Source organism: Hyperolius riggenbachi, chromosome 1, assembly GCF_040937935.1.
Source record: "Hyperolius riggenbachi isolate aHypRig1 chromosome 1, aHypRig1.pri, whole genome shotgun sequence".
NCBI lineage: Eukaryota > Metazoa > Chordata > Amphibia > Anura > Hyperoliidae > Hyperolius > Hyperolius riggenbachi.
Window position 1 is genome coordinate 472,732,041 of NC_090646.1, and position 25,906 is coordinate 472,757,946.

General features: G+C 43.6%; 1 protein-coding gene and 1 long non-coding RNA gene across 14 annotated transcripts in view; one reads left to right on the forward strand and one right to left on the reverse strand.

Annotated features, from left to right (window-relative positions):
- The window catches only part of LOC137521583 (uncharacterized), a 296,776-nt gene that overhangs the window by 253,969 nt on the left and 16,901 nt on the right, over positions 1-25,906 (forward strand). For 3 of the 6 annotated variants that reach the window (XR_011022153.1, XR_011022154.1, XR_011022155.1), the window contains exons 7-8: positions 4,072-4,318; positions 10,000-10,092. This is a non-coding gene — a long non-coding RNA (uncharacterized lncRNA). The remainder of the gene's footprint in view (positions 1-4,071; positions 4,319-9,999; positions 10,093-25,906) is intronic. The other 3 variants (XR_011022156.1, XR_011022159.1, XR_011022157.1) reach the window with 2 other exon arrangements.
- The window catches only part of ZNF219 (zinc finger protein 219), a 130,892-nt gene that overhangs the window by 16,899 nt on the left and 88,087 nt on the right, over positions 1-25,906 (reverse strand). For all 8 annotated transcript variants that reach the window (XM_068240835.1, XM_068240851.1, XM_068240859.1 and 5 more), the window contains one exon: positions 5,606-7,422. In XM_068240835.1, coding sequence (XP_068096936.1) covers positions 5,606-7,376 — 1,771 coding nt within the window. In that variant the 5' untranslated portion in view covers positions 7,377-7,422. The remainder of the gene's footprint in view (positions 1-5,605; positions 7,423-25,906) is intronic.

The window sequence follows — 25,906 nt, forward strand, 5'->3', positions numbered from 1 at the left end:
ATCAGTAAAGTTGCTGTGTGCAGGGAGTGCACGACAATTTTACACATGGCACGCGTTGAGCACGGCAACTTTACCAATATTTAGTGAATGTGACCCATAGGAATAGAATTGAAGTGGTCCTAAACTCAAGAACAATTTCATGTAATGGTAATGCTGCAATCACCATAGCCTTTTTTACTAGTCTGCAGTGTCTGCTCTGTACAATCATTCTCCAATGACCCATAATCCATATAGAAGATAGGCACAACTCCTTCTGATGCCGCCTTCGGATGCACAGACACAGGGAGAGAGGGCAGGGCAAGGCTTGCCAGAACTCTCTAATTCCTTGCTCATTAAGGAGACATTTTATAGAATTGACACCAGGGGCGTAACTAGAAATCACTGGGCCCCCCTGCGAATATTTGGATGGGGCCCCCCCCATAGGTGCCAAATAATCGTAATGGGGCAGCGTTTCACTGTAAATTAATTTAAAAATTACATTTTTAATTAATTAAATTAATTAAAGTGGGCAGCATTTTACCAGACAATCGTAATGTGGGCCAGAAAATCGTAATGTGGGCAGAGTTCACCAGAAAATCGTAATGTGGGCAGAGTTCACCAGAAAATCGTAATGTGGGCACCAGTCACCAGAAAATCGTAACGTGAGCAGCAGTCACCAGAAAATTGTAACGTGGACAGCATTCACCAGACAATCGTAATGTGGGCAGCGTTTACCAGAATATCGTAATGTGGGACAGAAAATCGTAATGTGGGCAGAGTTCACCAGAAAATCGTAATGTGGGCAGCGTTCACCAGAAAATTTAACATGGACAGCATTCACCAGACAATCGTAACGTGGGCAGTGTTCACCAGAAAATCGTAATGTGGGCCAGAAAATCGTAATGTGGGCAGCGTTCACCAGAAAATCGTAACGTGGACAGCATTCACCAGACAATCGTAACGTGGGCAGTGTTCACCAGAAAATCGTAATGTGGGCCAGAAAATCGTAATGTGGGCAGAGATCACCAGAAAATCGCAATGTGGGCAGCAGTCACCAGAAAATCCTAATGTGGGCAGCAGTCACCAGAATATCGTAATGTGGGCAGCAGTCACCAAAAAATCCTAATGTGGGCAGCAGTCAGTCACCAGAATATCATAATGTGGGCAGCAGTCAGTCACCAGAATATCATAATGTGGGCAGCACACACCAGAAAATCCTAATGTGGGCAGCAGTCACCAGAAAATCGCAATGTGGGCAGCAGTCACCAGAAAATCGCAATGTGGGCAGCAGTCACCAGAAAATCGCAATGTGGACAGCAGTCACCAGAAAATCCTAATGTGGGCAGCATACACCAGAAAATCGTAATGTGGGCAGCAGACACCAGAAAATCGCAATGTGGGCAGCAGACACCAGAAAATCATAATGTGGGCAGCAGAGACCAGAAAATCGTAATGTGGGCAGCAGGCACCTGAAAATCGTAATGTGGGCAGCAGACACCAGAAAATCATAATATGGGCAGCAGACACCTGAAAATCGTAATGTGGGCAGCAGACACCAGAAAATCGTAATGTGGGCAGCAGTGACCAGAAAATCGCAATGAGGGCAGCAGTGACCAGAAAATCGCAATGTGGGCAGCAGACACCTGAAAATCGCAATGTGGGCAGCAGACACCTGAAAATCGCAATGTGGGCAGCAGGCACCTGAAAATCGTAATGTGGGCAGCAGACACCTGAAAATCGCAATGTGGGCAGCAGGCACCTGAAAATCGTAATGTGGGCAGCAGGCACCTGAAAATCGTAATGTGGGCAGCAGACACCAGAAAATCGCAATGTGGGCAGCAGTGACCAGAAAATCCTAATGTGGGCAGCAGTCACCAGAAAATCGCAATGTGGGCAGCAGTGACCAGAAAATCCTAATGTGGGCAGCAGACACCAGAAAATCGCAATGTGGGCAGCAGTGACCAGAAAATCGTAATGTGGGCAGCAGACACCTGAAAATCGCAATGTGGGCAGCAGGCACCTGAAAATCGTAATGTGGGCAGCAGGCACCTGAAAATCGTAATGTGGGCAGCAGACACCAGAAAATCGCAATGTGGGCAGCAGTGACCAGAAAATCGTAATGTGGGCAGCAGACACCTGAAAATCGTAATGTGGGCAGCAGACACCTGAAAATCGTAATGTGGGCAGCAGACACCTGAAAATCGTAATGTGGGCAGCAGACACCTGAAAATCACAATGTAGGTAGCAGACACTAGAAAAAAAAATGCACCTGTGAAAAAAAAACAATTCACTTACCTGACAGAAGTCTTCTCCTCTCCCGACATCTGGCTCGCAGCTCCCCGAGTCCTCCTGCAGCACATCTCCCGCGCTGACAGGCAGAGTGCAGGGCTACGGCAAGATGGCTGCCGAAGCCCTGTACTAGAGACACAAACAGACTCCAGTGTAGGGCTTCTTCGGCGGCCATCTTGCCGTAGCCCTGCTCTGCCTGCCGGAGACTATGCAGGCTGCTGGAGCGGGGCTGCGGGGAATGAACTGGCGCAGCGTCTATTAGACGCTGCGGCCAGTTGAGCACCTTGCTGGGGGGTCCAGAGCAGCGCTCCCCCCACGCACAGTGAGCGGGCCCCAGAGCAGCCCCGGGCCCCCCTGCGGCTGAGGGGGTCGCATCCCCGGTAGGTACGCCGGTGATTGACACCATGGTACTAAAGAGAAAAGATACCCCTATACACAGCACCACTGCAGACCATATGTATCAATCAAAAAAAATATATTTTTATTACAAACTTTGCAAACACATATCAATGATACACAAAAATTTAAAAACATCTAAAAACAGCATAATATTGTATTTTCAGCCATATTCAACATAATGGGCCTGCTAGATATAATAATCAATTATGTTCAGTCTCAGTGGATGTATAACCTGTAACCACTGGGGGCTCAGAGAATGCTCATTCTCTGAGCCCCCAGTGGTTACAGGTTATACATCCACTGAGACTGAACATAATAGATTATTATATCTAGCAGGCCCATTATGTTGAATATGGCTGGAAATACAATATTATGCTGTTTTTAGATGTTTTTAAATTTTTGTGTATCATTGATATGTGTTTGCAAAGCTTGTAATAAAAATATATATTTTTTTGATTGATACATATGGTCTGCAGTGGTGCTGTGTATAGGGGTATCTTTTCTCTTTAGTACTATGTATAAATGCTCTACCCCAGCACATGCAGTCATTATTACTTGGGGTGCTGACAAACTTTTTTGTGTCATAGAATTGACACCAGGGAGTTGCATAGGGGCATAGCTAGCCTATAGGCATGGGATGTCGTCACGCAGTAGGCAGGGTGGGTGGGGAAAACAATACTCTCGGCCAGATCGATCCGCCAGGCTGATTGTTTACTGAGGCATGGGGGGCCGCTGTACACACTAGATTCTAAACAGAGGCAGTCATTATCAGCTGCCTCGGCTGAGATTCATCTAGTGTGTGTACAAAGCTTAAAGGGAACGTGAAGTAAATACAAAAAAGCCGGTTTAACTTACATGGGACTTCTACCAACCCCTGCAGCTGTCCTGAGCCCCGCGTTGTCACTCTGCAATCTTCCTGATACCTGCAGTACCCATCTTTCTTGAGAATGCGGGGGCCTGGTCCGCGCTCCTCCTGGTCGCACTCCGTGCATAAAAATATGTACTGTGCATGTGCAGGGCACTCCTGGCGACGGGAACACAATCAAGGACATCCGCAGCCAAAACCGCACAGGCACAGTGGCCATAGACTTACTGAGTCGTGCAAACGGAAAGAGGGGCACTGCGTGGAACTGAAGGATCCCTCAGTAATGGCGTGGGCAAAGGGTTGCTTCAGGGGGCTGGTAGAAGCCCCAGGTAAATTAAACTGGCTTTTTTTTATATTACTTTAGGGTCCCTTTAAGACTGTGATGAATGTGGCCTGTAGTAGATCGTACTACTGAGTGTTTCGTACTCAAATTCAGGTCTGCCTTGAAGTGTAGTTCCTTTTGTGGAAAAAATATTATTTTCTTCAGTAGTATATATCCTGCAACGGTATAGACCTTTTCTTCCCTCTTGTGTTTTCAGGTGTGTGGAAAGGCCACTGAACTGGGTGTGGCTACCTCATCAATGAAATTCTAGCATTGTAAATCTACCTTTAGAAGTGAACAGCGGACTCCAAGGTAGATGCACTCACTGTAGAAGGAAATCTGGATGTGAATATGAAAATTTGAAGCTGGTACATCCACCAAGCAGTGGGCTGTTGTCATGGCTGCATAATTTAGCATGTCTAGAAAAATATGAGACGGCTGCCAACTAAACTGGAAACATGATGGTAACAGCATTACATAAAAAAAATTGTTTTATGAATGCAATATCATTGTTGAGCACCATTTTATGGAATGCACGCCAACTGACCCTATTGTGAAACACACCCAAGTCCTCTGTAACACATTTGATGTGAAAAACAAACTATTCTAAGCACTGAAGTATTTCTTACTGCACACAGCACTTTTCCAGCTTCATACAATTACTGAATGTGACTGATAAATAACAAGATGATTAATTAAAAAGAGAGAACATAATCATTTGACTCCATATACACAGTAAGGGCCAATTCACACTTGCTTAAAAAAGTAACCATTTGGGACTTTTTTAAGCTCTGCTTAGTGCAGGAAGCAGATCCTTGTGTTATAAACAGGATCCGTCTCCACTTATTAAAAATATGCTTGCTGGACTGTACGGGAAAATGTGTGCAATGAACACCTATGAGAACAAACGTCATCCGTTCTCATAAGCTAGTTGCCGCATCTGCTTCGCCGATTTCGATTGCCGCCATGACGTAAAAGTTACCCGTCCTGTCGCCGATCGCCACCAATCGGTCCCTCCTACACAGCCGGTGGCTGACAGAAGCATGGGAATCTCCATTGGGCTGCAAAAGACCAATGGGAATCCTCAGCAACAGGGAGAATTCTCATTGGTTGATGGTGGACCAATGAAAATTCTCCCTGTTGCTAGGGAGAATTGGCCTAATGCAGCCTATGGAGAGCCCGTGCTCCTGCAGGCCTCTGGGATGAATATGGATGGGCCAAGCGGCGATGTGTACTGGCGGACGTAGATCAACGCAGGAGCGGAGTGGCAGGGGCGGAATTTGTTGCAGGCTGATGCAAAAGAGATAGTAGGAACACTGGGTAGGGCAAGGTCACAACAAGACACAGAATAGGGGTAAGCTAACTGGAGCCACTTTGGACAAATAACACAAGATACTGTCAGTGCAGGGTTTAAATAGCCTTTGGAATGGTGCATGCATACTTCTGCGTGTGCAACAACCCATCAGCGTGCACACAGTCTAGGGACTGTGGGTATGACATCCAAATTTATAGAGGCTTTACATATTGAAGTAAACAAACTATTTTTGGCAAACAAATACTTGGGCACATAATTCAGTAAACTACAGTATAGCTAAGAGCATACAAATGCTAAAAGTGAAACTTATTCAGTTCTGTTTTCCCTCCTTGATTTTATACCTTAAAACAGTCTGTATTTTACTATACCTAAACAATGTACTTGAATCAGTTGTGAATAGATATGAATAAAATTGTATAGAATGTTATATCCTTACCTGGAAAGCCCACTGTTTTCATTACAATTCCTCCAGAGGAGCCTTGAGGCAACATAACCTTGGGTGACCCTCCTTCTCCTACTGCTGTACCCAGTGCTTGTACTCTTGCAGATGCTCCTGCTCCATCTTGCTCTCCATCTCCACTCTGCATTGCCCTTGCTGTAGCCTGGAGCATCTGGGAGCAGGTGGCATCCCCAGGATGAGGCAATCTTAGTAGTAGGCCAGAGTAGAAATTCTGATATCCAAGAAGCCTGGAAGATGATGAAGATGATTGGGGATTTGAAGTGGTGGTATGAGAGGACTGAGAAGGCTGATGACCAGGTGGTTCCTGTCCTCCTACTCCTTTTATTTTGCCAAGGTGGACCTTCATATGATTTTTCAGAAACCATGACTCCTTGAAGCATCGTCCACAAACTGAGCATCTATGATCAAAGGAGTCCTTATGCTTGCGCATGTGGCCTTTTAAAAACCAGGACTGAGTGAAACTTTGGGAACAAATCTCACATTTGAATTCAGCAGGAGGCAAGGCTGGCGTAGGAGCTGGAGTTGGTGGAGGTGGAACGATTTTGGGGCGTGGAGGAGCTGTATGTCTCCTCTCAATATGCAGTATCAGCTCCCCCTCCTGAGATGCTGCAAAGTCACATAGGTGACATTTATAAGGCCTGTGAAGAATTCTGAGATGGCGTTCCAGTTCAGCTGCCTTTCGAAATTTACCTTTACAAAAAGGACAAGGATGTCGAAGTGTGGGATGTGCTACAGGGATAGTCAATATAGGGACTGGTTCCTGAACCTCTTCTGTTGCAGAAGTCGAAATTACAGGAGAGTTTGGTTCTTTCTGAAGTTGGTGAGCCAGCAAAAGTGGCCTTTGGGAGTTTGTCTCAAAGCGAGTCTTGTGGCCTCCACGACCCTGTGTAAGGTTCCCACGCACCCTGTGGGTGCTTGCATGAAGTGCTAGAATGCTGATAAAACGGAATTGCTTTCCACATATTGTGCATGGAAACTGACGGGACTTGGAACTTGAGCCATCAGAAAAACCATTGGAATGGCGCTGAAGATCCAGTTCTTCATCAGCAAAAGGAATGCCAAGAAGGGAAGAAGGGGCAGGCAGAGATGCAGGTGGAGGAGAAGGAGAGGGTGATGCTTGAGATGGTGACACTGATGATGGAACAGGTGAGGGAGAAGTTGGAGGCAAAGTGAATACAGAACAATTCTCTGCATTTTGTGGGGAGGAATGTGTAGGGGTTACACTGGGGGAGGCTGGAGGTGTTGAAGGAGCAGAAGAATCAGCTGGTGGACAGACAGAAACTGGAGATGAAGAAGGAGAAATTGGAGGAGATTCAGATGCTGGTGGAGGAGAAAGAGCATTAGAAGGTGGACTTGGAGAAACAGCAGGGGGACAGACAGTTACCCTTTGAGAAGGGCTCTCAGAAGGGGGACACAATGAGACAGGTGAAGGGGAAACAGGAGGAGAAGTCAGAGGAAGGGAAGCTGCTAGAGGACTGATACGAGATAATGGGGAGCATTGTGATGGTGAATTCTGGGAAGAGATAGGCAGGTTTGTGGTATGAGGAATAGGTGAAAGAGATGCTGAAGAGGGTGAAATCTGAAGCGGAGAGTGAGGACTTGGAGGGGATGCTGTCTGAGGCGATGTGGGAGATACGTTCATCTGGTGAGAAATGGGTTGTGGGGGTGAAGAAGGATTCATGCGGGTAACTGGAGGAGTCTGAGGAGAGGAAAGGGTTTGAGTGAGAAGGGGTGGAGCAGAGTCCATTGCTAAGGTGTCTCAATGTGTCTCTCCTGGGATGTTGATTATTCTCCTAATTAAAGACAACAAAAAGAAAACTAAATTAAGGATTATGGCACAATTGCTATTTATTTTTAGTTCACACATCACTTCACACACACATCAGGCCTACTAGCTTTATACTGTTCTAAAGAACACTTGTCATCATATCTAGGCTGCTAATGCTGACATCTTTCTGAGAACTTTAATAGCCTGGCCATAATGCCGATTGTCTAAATAAATGCCCCAGTAGTAGACCTAGCACACACAAGCAGGTTTATACCTCATATCCAAAGGACAATGTGATAAAAGGATTGAATTGTTCAACAATCAGATCTGAAGAAAACAACCGTTCGGACAAACAAGTAAAACATCAGTCAGTTGTGTAGTTCTCCACTGCATGGACAAACAATCGGTTGATGTTTTGTCACAGGAACTTACACGAACAGGAACTCGTGTGGAAACAAAAGATGTGATGGAAGAGAGACTGTAAGCCTACATAATGTGGTAGTCTTGTCCAATTGTTTATAGAGTTTGTAAAGATCAACTGCCCAAATGGTCCCCCCTTGTATATACATTTGTGTACACATGCCTGGGACTTGATCCCTTGAATGATAGATAACTTGGGTTCAAGTTCTGATCAGAATGTAGCCTCAAGGCTAGCAAAGAATTATGTTGCTATAAAGGGAGGGCGGAGGGATGACAGCACTGAGCACTAACGGGGTGGGAGAGGTAAGGAGGAGAACAATGTTACAAACATCTGATCTACTGCATGCTTGTTCAGGGGCTATGGCTAAACGTATTAGAGGCAAAGGATCAGCAGGATATCAGGCAACAGGTGTTGCTTAAAAGGAGATAAATATGGCAGCCTCAGTATTCCTCTCACTTCTGATGTGCTTTAAGCTTCTTTGCAATTTAGGAAAATCAACAAAAGACAGGACTGTTACCCACATGTTTGTATAGGGAATTCAAAGCATTATAGATAGAGGACAGGTGCCAAAAAGATTCGCCTATGCTTGAATAGAACCTCTTCTTTAAGTGCTGAAAAAGAACTACCCACCTAATGCCTAACCCTAACCCCCCTCCCCCCCCCCCCCGAGAGGTGCCCCAAACGCACTTTCTATCCTGGTGCTCAAAGAACCGCTAGTTTTAGCCAGTCGTCTATGACTAACTACAACCATTAATTCCTATGTAGTAGGAAATTTGGCAACTAGCATCAACAGACGGCCAACTCACCTTTTTGTCACCTGATTACCAATAATTAACACAGGCGTCTATTAGATGCCTGCTGATCCCTGCACCTAAATGACCTGAACCAACAGCACCTTTCATATTTCTCTAAAGGTAGCTTAATATTAAGAATAGTTCATGTGAAGTCTGTGTTTGAAACCACATATTTGATGCCATGTCAGAAACATATTTATTTTTACATTGCGACAGAGAAGAGTTAACACAATCTGTTCTATGTGAAAAATGTGGTTTGTTGTTACTGGTGCAGTGGATTCGATTTTACTGATAATGCTGAATCAGTAAGAAATGACCACAGCTCCCCCTACTAACTCCTTTGTTATGACTACATGTCTGGGTTATTGTTTCATGTGAGTTGGTCAACACAAATGCATACATTCAATTTTCCTGCAACACAAAATGTAAAAATGCTTGGGTGAATCTTAGGTGCGCATAAACCAGTAAAAATATTGACCATATTTATGGGCTCTGGCTGATGTAAGGTTGTTTATCTACAGTAAAGACCTTTGTGACTGTGATTGGATGAAACACACATCAATGATCAATAATTCCCCAGCCATACAGAGAAAGCTAGTGGTGTTGACAAAGCCTGCACAATACAGCTGCAAAGCAGCACTGACTTATGTGTGAATCACCGTATTGCCTGGAAGCAGGAATGTGCTGATACTGACAGACCTTAAAAATTCACAGGTACCAGCAAAACACAGTGTTCTTTGTATCCTCATCCATAAATACTAAATATGTGCTATTTTCCCTGCCTTGCCCAGAAGCTCATGCCTGGCTAAATGTTACACACTGCGTACAAATGTCAGTAACCAATTACTTTGACTTGCCCTCACTACACGGCTAGCATCAGATATAACCATTGCATGCAAAATGTAGCTGCCTATAACATTCAGAATGATTAATAAGGCCTTAATTATCTATCATACTTGAGAAATACTGATGCAGATGAAATCTCTGTGTATATTACTGGACTGGAGGGAGAGGGGAGGGAGGTTGCCACCCATAAACTAAATTTGTAAAAAATAAATCACAATATTAAAAATTAACAATTTGAGAACAAATGTGCAGATGGTTTATGGACGCTTAGAGGTTGATTCACTAACCACTGGTAATATTGCTTTGTGCTACTGGTACTTATGGCAGCAGTACCACTCATTGCGCAGCCTGCAGTACATAGGTAACACTCCCATTATATATGTACCATGGTTCAAGCTAATTGAGCAATACACTGCAATATTAACAGTGGTGAATCAACCCCACTGAGCTGAACCTGTATTAAATGTTTTTTGTAATGTACTTTATATTCAGGATAACAATGACCATTTTTTAAAAGTAGCAGTTTCTTTTGTATTTCAAGTTGATCTGCATCTTAACCAATCTGCATGATGAGAAGGAATGCCCAGCAATTTATAAGAGTGGACATACACCACACAGATGGTTAGTGCTGAAAGTAAGTAAATACTGGCCACACACAAAAGTTCCCAGGTATTCATTCACTTCAGCTGAGCTGATTAAGCTACTTGGTTAGTGGTGAAACCTTTTAAAGACGATGTCAAGCTGAAACTGCATTGTTACTTTTTCTTGAATAGCCATGGCTGCTGGTGCTGGCCTGTTGTATTTAGAATTATACTGTGTAAATGTTAAAATAGCAATCAGTAAAAAGGGTGCCAGATATAGCGGTTATTCTAATATCATGATTATTGCGGCTGGTAAAATGGGTGCCAGGGAACGCGGTATAATATCAATCATTTTACCAATGTTCTACTATCTCTGATCCCTAATAATAGAATATCGGTAATTATACCCATGTAATACTATGCCCCGCTATAACATAATACTCACACTATCCTCCCCTATCTACACCTAACATCCCCCACCTACTCCTAAACCAACACTTCCTCCTATATATGCCTAACACTAACCTCCCCAACCTACTCCTAACACTAACCTTATAACTATACATGCCTAACACTATCCTCCTCCAATGTACTCCTAACACTAACCTAATAACTATACATGCCTAACACTAACCTCCTGCCATGCACTACTAACACTAACCTAATAACTATACATGCCTAACACTAACCTCCTCCCATGTACTCCTAACAATAACCTAATGACTATACATGTCTAATACTAACCTGCCCACCTACTCCTAAACCAAAGCTTTCCCCTATATATGCCTAACACGAACCTCCCCGATATACTAACCTAACCTAATAACTATACAGGATCTTCTCAAAAAATTAGCATATTGTAATAAAGTTAATTATTTTCTGTAATGTACTGATAAACATTAGACTTTCATATATTTTAGATTCATTACACACAACTGAAGTAGTCCAAGCCTTTTATTGTTTTTCTTATTGATGATTTTGGCATACAGCTCAAGAAAACCCAAATTTCCTATCTCAAAAAAATAGCATATTTCATCCGACCAATAAAAGAAAAGTGTTTTTAAAACAAAAAAAAGTCAACCTTCAAATAATTATGTTCAGTTATGCACTCAATACTTGGTCGGGAATCCTTTTGCAGAAATGACTGCTTCAATGCGGTGAGGCATGGAGGCAATCAGCCTGTGGCACTGCTCAGGTGTTATGGAGGCCCAGGATGCTTCGATAGCGGCCTTAAGCTCATCCAGAGTGTTGGGTCTTGCGTTTTTCAACTTTCTCTTCACAATATCCCACAGATTCTCTATGGGGTTCAGGTCAGGAGAGTTGGCAGGCCAATTGAGCATAGTAATACCATGGTCAGTAAACCATTTACCAGTGGTTTTGGCACTGTGAGCAGGTGCCAGGTCGTGCCTCCTGGCACCTGAATCCTGTGCCTCCATAGCACCTGAGCAGTGCCACAGGCTGATTGCCTCCATGCCACGCCGCATTGAAGCAGTCATTTCTGCAAAAGGATTCCCGACCAAGTATTGAGTGCATAACTGAACATAATTATTTGAAGGTTAACTTTTTTTGATTTAAAAACACTTTTTTTTATTGGTCGGATGAAATATGCTATTTTTTTGAGATAGGAAATTTGGGTTTTCATGAGCTGTATGCCAAAATTATCAATAAGAAAAACAATAAAAGGCTTGAACTACTTCAGTTGTGTGTAATGAATCTAAAATATATGAAAGTCTAATGTTTATCAGTACATTACAGAAAATAATGAACTTTATCACAATATGCTAATTTTTTGAGAAGATTCTGTACATGCCTAATACTAACCTCCCCCACCTACGCCTAACACTAACCTTCTCCATATATATGCCTAACACTAACCTCCCCACCTACTCCTAACACAACCCCCCCTCCCCCCAATATATGCCTAACACTAACCTCCCCCACCCACTCCTAACCTTCCCCCCAATATATGCCTAACACTAACCTGCCCCACCTACTTCTAAACCAACGCTTCCCCCTATATATGCCTAACACTAACCTCCCCCATCTACTAACACTAACCTAATAACTATACATGCCTAACACTAACATCCTCCCATGTACTCCTACCACTAACCTAATATCTATATATGCCTAACACCTTTCCCGCCAATAAAGCCGCAATTTACCCAGGCCGCAGCTGCTAATTGCAGCTTCCCTACAGCCGCAATTTACCCAAGTGGCTGTAAAGTCTACAGCAGCTGTAAAGCAGTAATTTACCTAAAGTGTGTAAAATTACAGCAGCCATATAGCCACAATTTTCCAGAGGGGCTGCAATTTACTTGAGTGGCCACAACTTGCCCAAGTTGCTGTAAAGCTGTAATTAGAATTGCTGTAAAGCCATAATTTAACTAAGCGCCCATAATGTATAGCTAGCGCAGTTAAAGTGAACCCAAGGTGAGAGTGATATGGGGGCTGCCATATTTATTTCCTTTTAAACAATACTAGTTGCCTGGCAGTTCTGCTGATCTATTTGGCTGTAGTAGTGAACTGAATTACACCAGAAACAAGCATGCAGCTAATCTCATCAGTTCTGACAATATTGTCAGAAACCTCCGACCTGCTGCGTGCTTGTTCAGGGTCTATGGTTGAAAATATTAGAGACAGAGGACCAGCAGGGTAGCCAGGCAACTGGTATTCTGGTATTTCTTAAAAGGAAATAAATATGGCAGCCTCCATATTATTCTCACCTCAGGTTCCCTTTAAGAAAATTTGTATTGCCATGAATGGGGCACCCAAATTAACAGGTGCTGTTTTTCAATGGCGCGAATAAACTACGTTGGTCACACACTCTTTATGGCCTGGTGCACACCAAAAAACGCTAGCAGATCCGCAAAATGCTAGCAGATTTTGAAACGCTTTTTGTTCTTTTTCGGTAGCGTTTCAGCTAGCATTTTGCGGTTTTGTGAAGCGTTTTTGGTGTAGTAGATTTCACATATTGTTACAGTAAAGCTGTTACTGAACAGCTTTTGTAACAAAAATGCCTGCAAAACCGCTCTGAACTGCCGTTTTTCAGAGCGGTTTGCGGTTTTCCTATACTTAACATTGAGGCAGAAACGCATCCACAATCCAAAAAATGCCTCACCCCGGGAGTATGCGTTTCTGCAAAACGCCTCCCGCTCTGGTGTGAACCCCCCCATTGAGATACATTGACCAAGCGTATCCGCAGCCGCAAGCGGCTGCAGAAACGCTGAAAGAGCCGCTCGGTGTGCACCAGCCCTATGACAAGATTCTGATGGAGTGACCTTCCATTATAAGTTAGAGGACTGTAGCAATTTGGGTGCAGTTGCAGCATTAATAGAAAGACTGGATTTACACTGTGCGCGTTGCATAATGCACGTGTTACAATGTGTGTGAACTGCAATAGAGACTGAACAGCGAGTTAGAATAATGCAGTCCATTACAATGCAGTACTATGAACAGGCTCATAGAATTTTATGAGCCGACATTGACATGCAAAATTATTCTGCAATTATCCAAAGGTAAAGTTCTGTATGTGGTACTAGTTTGATCTGCAGTAACAACAGCAAGCTATTATATTTGGAGCCCATTTATAAAGAAAATGCATAATATTTATATATAATATTTCAGAGCAGCGGCCGGCGTGACAGTACTGCGCATGCGCGATTACACCGCGCATGCGCAGTACTGTCACGCCGGCCGCTGTGATGACACGAGGCGGCCGGCGTGGTGACGACAGCCGTGACGTTTGAGGAAGAAGGAGCCCGACACTCGGGCCCAGTGTCACCGGGAGCCATTTTTGAGCAAGGCCTGGGAGAAGAGCCAGATGGACGCCGTGGGATCTCCCGACCTACGGTGGGCTGCAGAAAGCCACAGGTGAGTACCAATTTCATTTTTATGCAGAGCTCGGAGTCCCTTTAAATGATTACCACTTTTATAAGGATCACTAAATATCAAAAAATGCCAAAAAATAACTTTATTAATAATTGCCGAATTAACAAGTGGCCTCAGTGGTGCTTAGAGATGGTCACTGAGATGCTAATTAGTTTTAAGCTAGCACAATGTTTACTTTATTTTTAAGCAAAACTTATTTTATTTTTGTGCAAATTTATGCAACTCGGGATTGGACCAATAACATAAACTGGTGATTTTGATTCAGGTTTTCGGTCCAGAACTAAGCTGTATATATTTGCATAAAATGAAATGAACATAAAATCTATATAAACATGACATTATTAGCATCTCATTGACCAACTCTGGCGGAAAACAGTGTGTTGTTGTTGTTGTCATTTTTGCTGTAGATACTTTAAAGTGGACCTGAACTCTTGTACAGGACAGAAGGAAAACAGAGAGAAATGCACCCTGTATGTCTTAAGGGCTGGTGCACACCGAGCGGCTTTTTGGGCGTTTTCAGATCCGCTTGCGGCTGCGGATCTGCTTGGTCAATGTATCTCAATGGGGTGGTGCACACCAGAGCGGCAGGCATTTTGCAGAAACGAAAAATGCCTGGGTGAGGCATTTTTTGGATTTCGGATGCGTTTCTGCCTCAATGTTAAGTATAGGAAAAACGCAAACCGCTCTGAAAAACGGCACTTCAGAGCGGTTTTGCAGGCGTTTTTGTTACAGAAGCTGTTCAGTAACAGCTTTACTGTAACAATATATGAAATCTACTATACTGAAAACCGCAGCAGCAATCCGCAAAACGCTAGCAAAACGCCTCATAAAAATAAAAAAAAGCGTTTAAAAATCTGCTAGCATTTTGCGGATCTGCTAGCGGGTTTTGGTGTGCACCAGCCCTTAGAGAGTTTATCCTCTTTAATTCCCCCTCATTTGCATCTAATCACAAGTTGTAATTTCCCCTGTGTCACATGACTGCCACGGCAGATAAGGTCATTTGAAAGTACAGGATGTTATCAATATGTCTGCTTCCATGAAGGCAGGAAGTAGACAGACTGCAGATGTATTGTAGGATTTGTATCAGTTCTAACAAAGAAATGGTTTTCTTTTAGGTCGCATTCACAGTGGGACGTTGCGGTTTAATGCGACGTTAAAGTCGCAACGTGTCTGCGTTAAGAGGTAACGGACTGCAAGCAGTGTCCCCGGTTAACAAACGAGATAGGGACTGTAGGTTCATTCTTAACCTGAATCTGTACTTTAGTCGGAACACTATGCCATCTCTGTCCCCTGTACCTCCTCTGTGCACCCTGGGCCTCTAGTGTCCCCTCTGGCCTCTGTACATGCTTATACACATTTAAAGTTCCTCAAGCGTCCAGGAGCACCACCAAGGCTCAATTCAAAAAGTTGGCGTGCCAAGGTCCTCACCCCAGTACCCAGGGGCCACAATCAGCAATCACATGAAAGGACCGGCACCACTCCGTAGGATTATAGCTCTTTTACAGCTTTATTAATGTAAGCATGATAAGCAACAACAGACTGCTGTTTCGGCCTCCAGTGGCCTTTGTCAAGTTGCTAAACGATCATATAAACACATAGTGCCCAAACATATACATATATAGTGCAAAAACCCGCCCCCAAGTGGACCAGTGACCAATACAAATTTAAAAGCAATGTTTTCTTTGAATTTTTTAAAAAATTCTCAAAAACTACAAGTCTAATTTGAAAATTCTTTTTTTGACTTGTTCCCATGGAAACACAGAATCCATGCCGTTCATATTGACGGGTCGTTCGTAAGTTGGACGTTAGTAAGTTGGGGACTACCTGTATAGTATTAAAGGATGGAGCTGGCCATACAGAGCTGTGGATCGCTAGTTTAGATGAATGAAAGCATTAATTCCCTGTGGCAAAAATATGACCACCTTTTTTCAAATATGGCATTACAGATTTTGCAGTCACATTATTTCAAAAGTGGTGTGTGTCAGATCACCATTTCTTTACAAACAGGTCACTTGACCCCTTAAATTAAAGGGCAGAATTTGATCCTGTATTACATAAACATGTGGAAGTTAATTCAATATGCTCAGGGATCTGATGAAGGGAAATACAACTCCAGGAAGCTAATCATTCAAGAAATAACTGTTAGTGCAAATAAAAGAGTACATACAGTATTTAATATTTCTTCCAAAAGATGGATCAAAAGATATTTCAAAGGACTTAGAACTGTCAAAGTTCATAAGAGGTGGAAGAGATTTCTAAAGAAACAGTTTACAAACATTAGATAACAGATGGCCCTGTAAAACACAATCCAATGATCCACAATTACCCTATCACATTCAGCGATCTGGTGTCCATTTCTGAATTTGCTCAGTGATGCCTGTGCAGATTCACAGACCGGATCACAAAAGATGACAGCTATATTGACAGATCCTATGTTAAACATGGGATCCGGTCAGACCAGCCAGACCTCTGCCATCATGTCTGTTTTGTCCATTGCAGTGACAGAATGCAAAGCCTCGACTTGCACAATTTTTCCAGACACTGGACAGAAGTCAGACATGTCATAATAGTAATGCTACTATAACATGTAACATGCAACAGACAAATCCGAACATAGGTTCCATGTGTGCTCTGTTCCATGTACAGTGATAAGAGTGTGTGGTCACAATCCACAGCACTGAACACATACTGTGAGCTCAACCCAACCTGTGCGCTAAGGGCCCGTTTCCACAGCTACATTGCCACATCACACCACGGCTGCACTGTAACCAATGCACGGCAATAGAACAGTTTCCACTGTGTGCTGTTTTTGTGGAGCGATCCGAGAATCTGGAGCATGCTTCAGATTCTCGCACAGCTGCATTCGCCAGCAGTCTCCACCAATACACTTATACATCGGGGGGGAGGGGGGGGGATGCAGAAGTGACACAAATGGGAGCGGAAGTGATGCGTAGCCGCATCAGCTCCCATTCGCAAATGGAAACGGGCCGCCCTAACATGATGTGGGGAGAAAGAAGATGGACAGGAGGAATTTTGTTGCTGGAAAATACAACTGCAGTCATCTGAGAACATCCAACACTGCTAACTGCTATTAAACTGTCACAACATCCTATATAATAAAACCCCTGTGCGCCCTTCTGTGTCCGTGCTTCTAGACCTGACAGTTTGCTGTCCATGACCTCATTGCATTGTGGGAAGTAGCAGCTTTTTCCAACTGCCAAGCAAGCAGCATCTCCCTGTGTGCACATACCTCAGAGAGCGGTCGGGGACGGGCGAGCGCCTGTGTGCGCATTGTGTGTGTGTGTGTGGTGGGCTGTTTGTTTGGGGTTTAGCAGCCCTGGCCTAGCGCCCTTTTTTTTAACAGTTGGGCCTTTTCTAGTCCCTTCAAAAATGATCAGTTTTTGCAACAGTTATCTAATTAGGTTTAAAGCAGGATTAAAGCCAGACAAAGGTAGCAACCCAACATATAGCTAACGTCCGGAAGTGTTATAAAATAACACAAATTTATTTCAAATAATGACATCATTAATGGAATAGTCTCTACAAATTTTGAGGCATATCAAAAAGGCAAACATATCAAGATGCTGTATATGGCTGCAGGTAAATGACACAAGCACATCACATCCAACCTATGCTTGGTTCTGTCTGCATTTAGTGTAAGAAGATTACCTACAACATTTTCCGTTCACAGTTGAAATCAACTGAGCAGGGCATCTTCATTTTCTGCTGCTTTCCACGGTACTTACTAAAAATTGTAAAAAGGTAGTGTGAGAGCATTGCTCTGTAGAGTTCAGAGACTTTGTAAGGTAGCATCCTTAGGAGTAGCAAGCAGGGACTGTCTAAACCTACATCCATTGTAGTCTATCCAAGACCTATCACACTGCAAATCTCGACAAAAGCACTGATACCTACTGCTCATGGGCAAGCAGTAGCATTCAATTAACCCTGCAGTCCCTGTAAGGTTACATAAACAATCTTTATAACGCCTTCCCGACCGCCTAGCTCCACTGGGCGTCGAGAAGGTGGCTCCCCCAAGACCGCCTAGCGCCGATTGGTGTCAACTCCTGGTGGAGGTGTTTTGCAGGGGATCGCGCTCGCTTCCGTATGAATTTTGGAGCTCCGCTAATAGTCTGCCAGCGGCCAACAGACCGCCAACAGACTAGAAAAAAAGAAAAAAAAAAGAAACATGGCAGCAGCGATCAGAGCCCACCAACAGAAAGCTCTGTTAGTGGGCAGAAAAGGGGGGGGGGGTCCATTTGTGTGTTGTCGTGTACGGCTCTGCAGCGAGCTATTAAAGCTGCAGAACAATGAACTGTAAAAAATAGCCTGGTCACTAGGGGGAGTGTGATCCTGCAGTCCTTAGGGGGTTCATGTAAGGACACAGATGTAAGATTCTATGATAGCCAGTACCTAAGTGTTATACTGATACTTTCTGCCTCAGTATACCAGTGCTGCACGTCTCTCTCCCACTGTTATTGTTCCATGTCATCACCTATCTATCCCTGTATTGTAGATATTATTGCACAGAATGACAACCAGATCTCTGAAAGGTTTGTTGGGTGTGTTCCCCATGTGGAAGCATGTTCCTTTCATGACACAGTACTGACCTTCGGGGTGTGATTAAGTAAACACCTAAATGTCAATAAAATATGAATTCAGCTTCACTACCTTTAATATGACTCATGTTCTAAGCATCACACATTTTTATTGTTGCATTATTTAACTTATATTGGACTATATAGTTCTAAAAATTCATCTCTATTCTCCCCTTTACTTAAAATGTAGCTATACAGTAGCTAGAAAGAAATGATGCTCCAAGCCTGTGCTTCTGATCAGTGACAACTGTCCGCACAGTGTCCTGACTATTACATGCAAAACCCTAGACGTCAGTTTCAACTAGAATCCTCCTTTCACAGTCAGTCAGTGCATAATGTGGGTCAGATCTGTCTCCCAGTGCTAACAGCAGGCTCTGTATGAAGGAGTTAGGACTATGTGCTATAATCTTATTTTGGATTCCACGTGATGTGAAATAAACTTAAAGGGATACTGTAAGGGGTCGGGGGAAAATGAATTAAACTTACCTGAGGCTTCTAATGGTCCCCCACAGACATCCTGTGCCCGCGCAGCCACTCATCGATGCTCCGGCCCCACCTCCATTTCACTTCTGGAATTTCAGACTTTAAAGTCTGAAAGCCACTGCGCCTGAGTTGCCGTGTCCTTGATCCTGCTGATGTCACCAGGAGCGTACTGCGCAGGCCCAGTATGGTCTGTGCCTGCGCAGTATGCTCCTGGTGACATTAGCGGGAGCGAGGACACGGCAATGCAGGCACAGTGGTTTTCAGACTTTAAAGTCTGAAATTCCAGAAGTGACCCGGAGGCGGGGCCGGAGCATCGGTGAGTGGCTGCACGGGCACAGGATGTCTGCGGGGGACCATTAGAAGCCCCGGGTAAGTTCAACTCCTTTTCCCCCGACCCCCCTACAGTATCCCTTTAAGAATCCTACTAGACAAAGGTTCTTAATTCAGGTCACCTACGATGAGCTCCTTCTAGCCTGCGTTGCATTTAAATCTTTGGTTGGATTCCCTAAAGTTTGTGATATAACTGTATAGGCAGAAATAATCCCTACACAATTTATGTCTGTATGTAGAGTCATAGTTATTCTTGCACATATATTGTGGAAGAGGAGGAAAAGGACATTGTAAAGTAGCACATCCACTTGGACCAGCTTATACAGAATACCTTAGCATAACACCTTACATGGGTGCTGTGACCAAAGGCAATTCTACCACATGTACTATAGCCTAGATGCATAACTTTCAGGTCAGGGTTCCAAATAGGGTCCAACTGTTTTAAAGGTCCTGAAGCACTTGTGTGCCTGTATTGTATGTATGCCCTGCCCCAGATTTCGCTGCCATTATTTTAACCACTTGCCGACCGCGCACTCATACCGCGCGTCGGCAAAGTGGCAGCTGCAGGACCAGCGACGCAGTTCTGCGTCGCCGGCTGCAGGCTAATTAATCAGGAAGCAGCCGCTCACGCAAGCGGCTGCTTCCTGTCAATTCACGGCGGGGGGCTCCGTGAGTAGCCTGCGGGCCGCCGATCGCGGCTCGCAGGCTAAATGTAAACACAAGCGGAAATAATCCGCTTTGTTTACATTCGTACAACGCTGCTAACAGTAGCAGCGTTGTACCAGATCAGCGATCCCCGGCCAATCAGCCGTCGGGGATCGCTGTCACATGACAGGCAGGAGCCTGTTAGAGGCTGCACAGGACAGATCCGTTCCTGTGCAGCCTCCGATCTCCGGGGGGAAGGGAGGTAGGAGAGGGAGGGGGGAATGTCGCCGCGGAGGGGGGCTTTGAGGTGCCCCCCCCCCCCCGCAAACCTCAGGCAGGCAGGAGCGATCAGATCCCCCCTGCACATCATCCCCATAGGGGAGAAAAAAGGGGGGCGATCTGGTCGCTCTGCCTGCTACCTGATCTGTGCTGGGGGCTGCAGAGCCCACCCAGCACAGATCACAGAATACAGCGCTGGTCCTTAAGGGGGGGGGGGGTAAAGCGTGGGTCCTCAAGTGGTTAAACTGTCCAGTTGACCACACCTGGGCAGTATATTGCATTAGAAACATAGGTAGCCGTGCATTCTACAAAAACACGATCCACCTGTGTTTCTCTCCATTGCAGGGCTGACACCTTTCACTTATACTGAATGGGATAGCTTTGCATTACATACAGAAATTCATGCAGCAGTGTGTTGTTGGAGTGCACTACTGCTCAGCGATAAGTGTTCCCATCAAACAGTGCAGTTTCTGAATTGAAATATGTTCCTGCGTGTTACACACAGATATGCGTTGCTAAAAACTGATGCTGTCTGACTTCAGAGTCACTTCAATATTATTAATATACCGTACATGGTTCAAATGCAATGAAGAAAAGTATTAGGCCTTGATTCATCAAGACTTATCGCATCAATTACCGACAGCTTGATAAAATACTCGATAAGTTGATTTGCGGATTCATCAAAGTTATCTACAGATGCCAGTGAGCATTCAGTAATCATTCGGTAATGATGCGATAAAACGGAAGAAACTGCAATTCATGAAAATGAAAGTGGGCGTGGTTTATTGTTACATTTAGGATTAGTTATCTCCTTCACTGCTCTGTCGTTATTCCTGTCAGATCATTGCAGACAGAGAAGATGGAGCCATTTGAAGTGGTTAGGTATACAAGAATAAGGTCTAGAACCATATCAATTTGCAAGAGAATGGATTTATTTGCTATACCAGGACATCTGCATTTCCCTTGAATCATCTTGTAAGAGAACATTGCCTGTGCCAGGGTTAACTAAATTGCTAGCTGCACTACATTTTTTCAGAAAAGGCTCCTATCAAACTGTAGCTGGCAAAATTGTGGGATTGTCCCAAGCCACTTCCAGAATCCTGGTCCAGGTGTTAAGCCCTATTCGGAATATTGCTACGTGATGTTCAAAGGACTTCCTTTTTACCCACAATTCCACGGGAATCTTATGGCCTTGTGTTAAATTACCGTTGTAAAATAGAAATATCGACACGTTACCGAATGGTTACCGCATTGTTATCGATATTTTATCGAAGTCACACAGAATGAGGGAAAAACCTTGATGAATACAACTAGAAATCGATAAACTTCGAATTCGGTAATTTAAAGTGAATGTTTACCGTTTCAAAAAAGAAAAAGTCAGATACTCACCTAAGGAGAGGGAAGGCTCGGTCCTAATGAGCCTTCCTTCTCCTCTCCCGGTGCCCGGTCCCGCGCAGGATCCCCCGTGGCAGTATTCGACCAGATCGGTCAAATACTGCCACTTCCGCATGCCGAAGGGAGCTTTCGGAAGCCTTCGGGAGCACTCGGGCTCCCGAGGACGGGGCCGCTCCATACTACGCATGTGCGAGCGCCCTCTATGACGCGTACGTAGTCGGGAGCGGCCCGTCTTTGGAAGCCCGAGTGCTCCCGAAGACCTTCGAAGTCCCTGCGGCGGGGGAGCCAGCGCAGCACCGAGGGCACCGGGAGAGGAGAGGGAAGGCTCATTAGGACCGAGCCTTCCCTCTCCTTAGGTGAGTATCTGACTTTTTTTTTTTATATAGCGGTACCCATTGGCTTTAACGAACTGGAAAAAGTTATCGCTAAGACAATGATGAATCAAGGCCTTAGTCTCCTTTCTGTCTCTTTTGTTTAGTGCATATTTTCCCATACTGAATGGTTGTTGACCATTAAACAAAAAATATGAGATGAAGATAAGCTGATTAAACCCATAACACAGATGTAAGCCAGAAGTTCATACTGAAGAAGTAATGGAGCCACGCTCATTCCCCTTCTGTGCCAGTCACTGATTGTGCCCTACACACATTTTTTTATGCACAAGCACAGTAATGGAGTGTAGATGCAAGTTAAAATGTTACCGTTTAACCTATTTTGGTTCCTGGACGTAGAAACTACGTCCAGGAACCATGCGCGCTACCGCGCGCTCCCGCGGCCGATCGCGTGCGTGCACGCGCACTCCCGGCCGCGGATTCGGTAGACACGGAATCAATGTATCGGGCTATGGTGCCCGATCACTGATTCCTCTCCCCCGCTGAAAAAGCGACAGCTTCTCTCGGAAGCTGTACTTTTTCTGGCCGTTGCCTCCCCCCTGCGTCACTCTAAGCGTGTGTTACGCTTAATGTGACGTCATGTAAACAAAATCATGGCCGCCATCTTGTGGCCAAAAAGTAAAACTACAACTAAAAGTAAAAAAAATTAAAAACAACACACAATTACATTATAAAACTATAGTTTACATACCACCCTCCCAAAAATACCCAAATAAAATGTTTAATATATATAAAAAACAACAACATTACAATAAAAAAAAACATGTAAATATTTACCTATGGGTCTAAACTTTTTAAATATCAATGTAAAGATGAAATATTTCTATATTTTTTTTATTTTAAACTTGTAAATAGTGATGCAAAACGGAAAAAATGCACCTTTATTTCCAAATAAAATATTGTCTCCATACATTGTGATAGGGACATAATTTTAACGGTGTAATAACCGGGACATATGGGCAAATACAATACGTGAGTTTTAATTATGGAGGCATGTATTATTTTAAAACTATAATGGCTGAAAACTGAGAAATAATGATTTTTTCAGTTTTTTTCTTATTCTTCCTGTTAAAATGCATTTACAGTAAAGTGGCTCTTAGCAAAATGTACCCCCCAAAGAAAGCCTAATTGGTGGCGGAAAAAACAAGATATAGATCAGTTCATTGTGATAAGTAGTGATAAAGTAATAGGCTAATGAATGGGAGGTGAACATTTCTCAAGTGAAAACGACGGAACACGAATGGGTTAAGTATGTCCAACACTCACCAAAAACAGAATTTAGTGAACAAGATGCCATAGCAAACAGAAACACTAGGACATTTATCATAGTGCTTCTGTCTGTAAGAATATCTTAGTTGCTGAAAGCTAGCTCCTTGCTATGTGGCGAGTAAGAGCACACTTTTTTTGTATAGCAACAGCACCTAATCACTGTACTGACCAAAATTATCCAACACTTATGTTACCCCTTATTTTACGCCAACTTATCAGGTTCAGATGGCTGAACCCAAGATTGATTACAGCCAACTCTGCCAAATCCATCTTCATTATATTTTGTACCTTACCATGAGAGAAAATCACCACAAAGCCTCCACAAGAACACTATGGGCTCGATTCACGAAGCGGTGCTAACCCAGTTAGAGACTTTAGGCGTGATAACCATTGCACCACGCTGGTGAAAAGCCAGTTTAGGCGTGATAAGTTTAGGTGTGATAAGTTTAGGCATGATAAGTTTAGGCATGATAAGTTTAGATAAGTTTAGATCGCGTGCAATGTCCCGCACGCAAAGCAGCGCCATTAAACTCTATGCGAAGTGCCACAGACTTTGCTAGCGCAAAACTTTTGATCAGCTGTGGACTGTGGTGCTAACCCAGTTGGTGCTTAAACTTATCATGCCTAAAAACTTATCACACCTAAACTTATCATGCCTAAACTTATCACACCAAAACTTATCATGCCTAAACTGAGTTTAGGCATGATAAAGGGCTTTTCACCAGCGTGCTAACGGTTAGCACCGCTTTGTGAATCAGGCCCTATTTCACCAACAGGGCAAAGTATGGAAGATTGGAAAAACAATTGTTGAAATGACTCTGGTCTGGAAAGGGTTAAAAACTATTCCTACAATTCTAGGACTCCGTCAAACCATGGTGAGAAAGAATATTATGAAATAAAGAATATATGGGACAGTGGTGGTTCTTATGTGGAGTGACTGGTCTGCTACACTCACTTCAAGGGTGCAAATAACAACTCATCCAAGCAGTCACAGACCATCCCAGAACAAGCTAAGGTCACTTTTCATAACTCTACAATACCAAAGAGACTGGGCATTAGCAATTCATGGGAGAGGAGAATCTACTGCTATTCAACAATAACATGAATGCTCATCTCACATTCTCCCCCCCCCCCCAACAAAAAAAAAAACCCTCCTGGGTAATCCTGAAAATTGGGGTAATGTTCTGTGGACAGATGAAATTCTTTTGACAATAAAGGCATCATTATGTCTAGCATAAAGGCCTCCATGGTACAAAAATCACACTAGCAGTCAAACATGGCCTCGGTTGTAGGACGGTATGAACATCTGTAGCAAAATAGTTCTTCCCTAGTGGACTGGGGGTGAGGATCAGGGAAGATGATTATTAGGACATTGCATCCCATTAGGTGAGAATGGATAGGTTGTAGGGTTAGGAAGGTCAGGGGTCAGGGTAAGTGCTAGGTAAGGTTGGACTGAGGACCTGATCTACTTTGATAATTAAGTGTTTGCAATTGTACCTACATGAATTGAAGCAAATACCACATTAACTAGTCAGCTGCAAGCTGTCACTATGCTGCTGATTTGATCCATGGACCACTATCAGCTGCACTGATTCCCTGTAAATCGCCATCACCATAAACATGTGCTTTATGTCAATTTCTTTACATGGTGCTGTGGGTCTAATAATTTCAATAATCAATGGTCAAAATATTTTTAAGCAACAATTGTGCCATTACAAAATGTCAATTTTGTAATTTTCTGGCAAAATTTTATTTAGACCTAACTTTTGTTTTGCTTGCTAAAGCATCAGATTTTTTTTTAAATATCTTATATTTATCAGTATTTGTGATTTATTTATCACAGAACATAATCTTTAGAAAAAACCCCTGCAATTTTATATACTGGCTGTGCTCACACGTAGTGCATCTGAATCTTTTGAATGTAATGCTACGTACACACATGCGACAATGATCGTTCGTTGTGAATGACGAACAAACTTTTTTTTTTTTTTTTTCTTTTTCAAACTCAGCGTACCCGTGGTACAGTACCCATGAGAACATTTAGCTTCATTGAAGCACTCCCATCATTGGGTGTAATTCGCATCATTGTTCGGTTTCCTTTTTTTTTTATTTCTGATAAGTTTCATACTCAGGGCTTTCGTACAGAAGATAGGGGAACCGGCCCCAATACATACAAAACAATTAAGTGGTATAATGATTCTACATACAGCTTATGAGTTGTGCTTTCCACTCTCCACCTACATTTTCCCCCCCTTGGTCCGTACGCCGTTCCATTCCCCACCTGGGTTCACCCCAAACTCGTCAGAATCAATGCATGGCCCCCCTCTAGAATCAAATCTCTCTCCCCCTTCAGCTCCTCTATCTCAAAGAAGAAAATCTTTATCCCCAATTGGAGGTGGGAAAAAAAACCCATGTGGGGAAGACAACCGCGCACGAACCCTTACATTGTTCTGAAATTATGCAGTTGGTCGCACAGGTACCCCTGAGACTCATTCTCATACAACTTAAAATCTTCATCCATCTTAACTCACCCTACTAACACCCATCCGTCCAATCAAACAACCCATCTTATCCAAACATTCCCCATC